At 41.8% G+C, this 6,307-nt stretch overlaps 1 protein-coding gene across 1 annotated transcript in view; it reads left to right on the top strand.

Annotated features, from left to right (window-relative positions):
• Nucleotides 1-327: 327 nt before the first annotated feature.
• Nucleotides 328-6,307, top strand: part of PKP2 (plakophilin 2) — an 83,361-nt gene continuing 77,381 nt past the window's right edge. Inside the window, exon 1 of the mRNA XM_012641050.1 lies at nt 328-632. Within this exon, the coding sequence (XP_012496504.1) occupies nt 410-632 (223 nt within the window). The 5' untranslated portion in view covers nt 328-409. The remainder of the gene's footprint in view (nt 633-6,307) is intronic.

The following is a 6,307-nucleotide window of genomic DNA, read 5'->3' on the forward strand; positions in this document are numbered from 1 at the left end:
AGCGAAAATCACATCCTTTCCTAGACCTGGGCGGCGGCAGAGCAAACCACCCAAGCGGGGCTCTGCCCTGCCAGCAGTACCCGAGGTGACTCCAACAATATGTGCGACCCCGGGCGGACCGTGCACCTGTCCTCACTTCCCCGTGGGCGGGCCCAGCTCGCCAGGTGTCCGCGCGCGAATTGGGCCCCGCCCCCGCGCCTGGGCCTGAGTGCGCGTGCCCGGCCGGAGCCGCGCCCCCGCTCCCGGGGAGGCCGCGCTCCCCCGGGTCGGGGCCTCTGACCGGCGCGGGGGCGGGGCCGAGGGCGGGGCCTAGGGCGGGGCGGGGCTCGCGCTATCGCCTCCAGCTCCGCAGCGGCTTCGCCCGCAGGTCCCGCGGCAGGCGAGTGGCTCAGTCGCCCCCACCAGCCCCATGGCAGACCCCGGCTCCTCAGCAGAGTGCGGCTACATCCGGACCGTCCTCGGCCAGCAGATCCTGGGACAACTAGACAGCTCCAGCCTGGCTCTGCCCTCCGAGGCCAAGCTGAAGCTGACGGGGAGCAGCGGCCGCAGCAGCCAGGCGGCCAAGAGCCTGCGGATCCAGGAGCAGGTGCAGCAGACCCTGGCCCGGAAGGGCCGGAGCTTCGTGGGTAACGGTGAGTGGAGCCCCGCCCCTCGCCTGCACCGCCCGACCCTGCCCCTGGCCCCTCTCCTGCCCCTCCTTCACCCTCGTCGCCCAGCTCGCTGCGTTCCGGGCGTGTAGGACCTGGTGTTCTGCCCACCTGTTGCTGGTAGTCCCTTTGTGTGACCTGTCGGCACCTCTACACTCAGACCAGCTTTCTTGTGGAAAGCACTCTTTTAGCCGTAACCTCTTACTCAGCTTTGTCATATACGTAATCTATGTATATTAAATACACATATTATCTATGTTAAAGAATTTAGTCCAGAATTTCGCCCCTTCCTTTGCTTACTCCGCCCATGTCCACCCCCACCCCCACCCCCACCGGTAGAAGGGACTTACTCTGGGGGTCCAGAGAGTCTATGATCACTTTGAGATTCCATGCAGAATTTTGGTGTACATGATCATTTTTCTGGGAGAAAGTGCCCTTAGCTTTTATTAGATACTGTAAAGAGTCTATAACCTCCATAAATACTTTGAAAAAAGAAAACCTGAAAGCACTGGCGTTCTTACAACCTGTAAATTGAGTTTATGCTGCCTCGCCCAACTAATTTGGAGCCCTCCACCCAGTCAGTGTACACGAGACGAGGGGTTGATCTAGGAAGTGAACAAATTGGGTAGGAGGCTTTGGTCCAGGGAACAACTACCCGGCTGAGGAGGAGGAATAGGAAGGGGACTTTGGCCAGGCTGGCAGTAGTCCTGCCCGCCTAGCTGCTCCAGGCTCTTGAGCGCTGGCTGCAGTCTCCCATCCCCCAATGCAGGCGTGGGTGCAAAGCTGGTGTCTCCAAAAAATTCAATTCCCAGAGGAAAGAGACTTAAACACACACATGCACACACACGCATATTATATTAGTGATTGATAGAGGAGGTGGAAGGGGAAGATGATGACAAACCAGATGTGAAAATTAGGAAACATGATGTATCCATTTCTCCCCTGTTAAAGTTGAGTGATCAGAACTACACAATAACTCTTGCATTAGTTGTTCAGTATGTGTTTGTGTATGTGTGTGTTTCCATTATGAAAGTACTGTAGGCTGATTAGAGCAAAAAGAAGTGGAAAGAAATTGAACAATTAAATTGGGATATCAGTTTGTTTCCTGCAATGTTGAACTGTTTCTGTAGGAAGTAATTTGGGCAATGTTGACAGTAGAACCCATTAGGAAAATAGAAAAATGCTAACAGGCCAGACCACAGATTTAAAACAGGAGAGTCTAGGAGGCTGTACTGTTTTTAATTTGTGTACAAAAATCCTAAAAGATCAGGCAGTCAATGTTTATATACTTGAAAGGTAAAGAGATGATGTTCAGTGATTGTATCTAATGTAACTGAGTACCTACTGTGTGCCGAAAATTGGGCAATGTCGTTTGCATTCATTATTTACTTATATATATTTTAAAAACTTATGAGCTAGGTATTTTAATCACCATTTTATAAACGAGGAAAGTAAGCAGTTAAGTAACACTTGAGTTCTCACAGATAGTAAGTGGCAGAGCTTACAATCTCCAAAACCTGATAGTATAAACCTCTCATCAGTTTTATCAGTAAGTTTTTTTATTATTAATACAAAGTGGGATTTATTAGACCCTAAGCCTTTCTGTGGCCCTCTCCTGTTCTTCTCTAAGTAAAATTGAGGAAGTTTGGAGAGTGTGGGAAGGTCTAGACAACACAGAACTGTCACAGTACATTGGGAAAAAGACCTTAATTTTTTTTTTTTTTTGAGAGAGTCTCACTCTGTTGCCCTGGGTAGAGTGCCATGGCATCAGCCTAGCTCACGGCAACCTCAAAGTCCTGGGCTCAAGCAGTCCTCCTGCCTCAGCCTCCCAAGAAGCTGGGACTGCAGCTGCACACCACCACACCCTGCTAATTTTTTCTGTTTTAGTAGAGCTGGGTCTCGCTCAGGCTGGTCTTGAACTCCTGAGCTCAAGTGATCCTCCCACCTCAGCCTCCCAGAATGCTAGGATTAAATTTTGAGTTAGGAGTCTGACTAAAGACTCCAGGATGACTAAGGTCATTCTTTGACCAGCAGAATCATTATCCCCTTTCATTCTGTGTACCCATAGGTCCAGTGCTAAATTGAAACCAAACAAGCTTCCTCCGTTTGTGGGATGCACTGGATGCATATTAGATATTTTTTCTTATCCTATGGGAATGGCCAGCCAGGTAGAGCAACCAGACATCAATTCAATAAATGGGGGAAATAGAGAACCATGAACATAAGGAAAAGGATCATTGCTAAGCATCTACTATGTACCTGACCCTGTTCTAGAATCTTCATGTGTTTGCATTTCATTATATCCTTAAAATAAGTAGACCTGAGAATCCATTTCACCTATGAAGTATGGTTCTGCCTGTCAACATTTGTTGAAAGTTTAGTCTCAACCCCACACATGATCTGTCTTCTCTACAACATAGTACATCAACTGCTTGGTGAATTCAACAACTGTCAAATGAGTATGTACTTTGTGCAGGGCACTGTGCAGGTGCTGAATTAAACACACAAACTCTACTTGCTTTAAAGCACGAAATTTAAAGTCTGAAGAAGGAAGCCTACTTCTAGAAAAAGACATTACCAAATAAAAAGTAGTAAGCAACCCAAAAGAAGAACAGTTAACACATTATGGAATTTAGAAGTGTAGGTTGCTCCTAGCTGAAGGAAATGTTGAAAAGCTTCATGGAGGAATTGGGATTTTAGATCTCAAAAATTCAGTAGGATTGACATAGGGAGGTGATTGGAGAAAGAGCATTCTAGGAGGGAACAGAATGAATATTTCATAGTTCACAGAGTTGATATAGTAGAACAAAGGGAACTATCTTGGTGCTTCTGCAATAATACTTAGGGCAACTACTTGAGTGGCTCTTCTAACTAAGGAACAAAGCCTTTGAAATATTTTGATTGCAACTGCAGCTTCCCAGAAAGCTGAAATACACTCTGCAGCCTACACAGAAGTGCAAATCAAGCAGAGAGATAAGGCGGCAAACAACACCTACTTTAAAGCCTCAGCTTTCTGAGACTCAAAAAGGAAATCGGTTTCAAAGGAATGTAATATTAGCATGCCATGGAACAATTACCAGGGGTGGTTCATATAAGTTGTTTAATTAAAGTTCTTTGAATAGGTCTGGGGGTTCATGATGCTTGTATTATTTTTATTATTTCCTTATTACCATCCTGTCTCTAAGGTTGAAACAGACAAGCAATTGTTGAAACAGTTCTTGTCTGGAAAGAATCCTGTATCAACACAAGAAATTCCAGAAAGAAAAGCCCCTGACATTAGCTGCTATTAGTGCCAGAGCCCCAGAGAATTCTGAATTGTTGACAAACCTATAAGGTTGAGGCAGCAGATAATCTGCTGAAAACAGAGATGAGATAAATTTGGCTGTTTTGCTGATAAAATACCTTACAAGGATCTTTAACTCTTTGACTTCTTTCTAATGCCTTAATATAGTTGGGTAGTTGTCATTGTATATCACTCAGTGACTTTTGATGTTATTTTAAACTGTGGTGAACATTTTAAAGTTTGCTGTAACTCTTTGTTGGGGGCAGTCAGAAATACATAGCAGCATTGTAAAGTAAGTCTGTATTATAGCTAATATTTAAAATCCTTTTCTAAAAGTCACAGAAAAGACATTTAAAAATTGCAAGTATTAGCAAAGGGAAAAATTAAGTGTCCATATCCTATTTATTATGCTTGTCGTGAAAGTAAGTACTACTTTACTTGTTACATGGTTTCTCTTGAGTGCCTAAGTAGGAAGAAAGTCATGTTTTAAACTGTCATATGTCCTACTTATAAAGTGCAATGAACAGTCTCTTAATGCAATTTACAACACCTTTGGAAATCTACCATAAAAACTTGGAGCATGCAATTTATCTAGATGATTTCCCTGGTAAAGCTGTTTTGAATATCTGTGATCAGAGTGAATTCTGAAGAGGGGACTGAAAATTGGCTCAGGGTAGCAAAAAAAGGCAGTTACAGGTGCTACTGTAAAAAAAAAAAAAAAAAAGACATTGTTTAAATTCTGTATGAATTCTTTGTTTGCCAAAAAGGAATTCCTTGGAATGAAGCAATTCTAGGAGCAAGGTGACCAGTCATTCAGAAAGTAGGAGGGATCAGAAAAGGAGGGCAAAAAAAGAGTGAGATGGTGGGATGGCAGGGATATGGCCTTGCTGCTCGGTATGTAAGGTGTCAGTAGTTCCATGTCCGTGTAGCGTAGCACGTGGGCCACTTTTTGTTCAGTGTTTAGCAGATTGAGTGTAGTAAGTAAAAAAAAAAAAAAAAAATTTTTTTTTTTTTTTAGAAATACTTCTGATTATAATTAGTCAAATGAAATATAATGTTAACAAAATGGTGATTACAAAAAAATAAACTTCACACCCCTAGAAAGTGTGAGAACACATCTTTTACAGGTGAAGTTTTGAGTGAGGATGTGGTAGGGATGCTTCAGAATCAGTGGAACTGTAAGAAACCACAGAGAGCCAGAGAAACAGTTTGATTGTAAAAGTATATTGTTCTATGCATCACAGATAAGATGCAGGAAATTACCTTAAAGAAAATAAGACTGTTAATGTTATCAATGCGCTGTGCTATTAGTTCCACAATCATGGGAACAGAGGGTAGCTCACTAGAATTAGATATTCTAAATATTTATTGTTCACACTGGCTCATTCTCCTAAAGTGTCATTTTAGATATCAGCTTTAAATTTTTTTCTCATTTCTTAAAATAAGGATATACATACTTACATTATTTTGTCTTCACATAAATTTAACATTGATTTTACACTAAAATTGAATTTCTGGTCTGATCAATAAAAATTATTAAAAGTTTTTATTTTTCTTCTTTTAAAGAACAAGCATATTATTGGCAGCCTATCTATGATAGTAATGAAATAAAACCTGCTAAAACCTCTGGAGTTTACAAATCAGACTTGATTAATAATGGCCAATCATGAGATCATTTGGTTCCATTTCAGGTGATACTCAAGAATTTTAAATTATACAACCTGAGACAAATGTTAGACTCTAGCTATTTTGTGCACGTATATACAAATGTATGAAGACAGATACTGTATTCCTCCCAGGGAAGTAAATAAGCAGTAAAAGTCAGCAAAGCAATTGGGAATAGACAATAAATTAGGAGAAAACTTAATCTTTCTATTAGAGTAAGCCACCTCACTCCCCCGACTCATTAGAGTAAGAATAATAAACTATCAAGTTCTCATATAATAGAAATATTAAAAATCTATCATGTATCTTCTACGTAATGCCGTTAGTGGTGATTAGATATGGTACATAAAAACAGTTGTAATGTTCTTGCAGTAAAGTTCTTAAAGACAAGCTTGGGAGCTCAGTATGTAGACCTAGATGAAAATGCACACTTGGAAAAGAGAACCTTGAGCATTTGAAAACACAGTCCACCATTACCATTAAAATAATCCACATACTTATATTCTTGGAATAATCATCTTTATAGGCTTAACAATATTAGTTAGCCAACATGCTCATAACCAAAGTTCTGCAATTCCTTGATTTCCAGAATTTCCAGAAGAAAACATTTCTCGTTAGAAATTTGATAAATTATTTCCCATGAATTTTAAATCTCACTATTGCATCCATGGGCTGGGGGCGGGGAGAATCCCATTAAGATTATTGGATCTTG

This window comes from Propithecus coquereli, unplaced genomic scaffold (assembly GCF_000956105.1).
Source record: "Propithecus coquereli isolate 6110/MARCELLA unplaced genomic scaffold, Pcoq_1.0 Scaffold16, whole genome shotgun sequence".
NCBI lineage: Eukaryota > Metazoa > Chordata > Mammalia > Primates > Indriidae > Propithecus > Propithecus coquereli.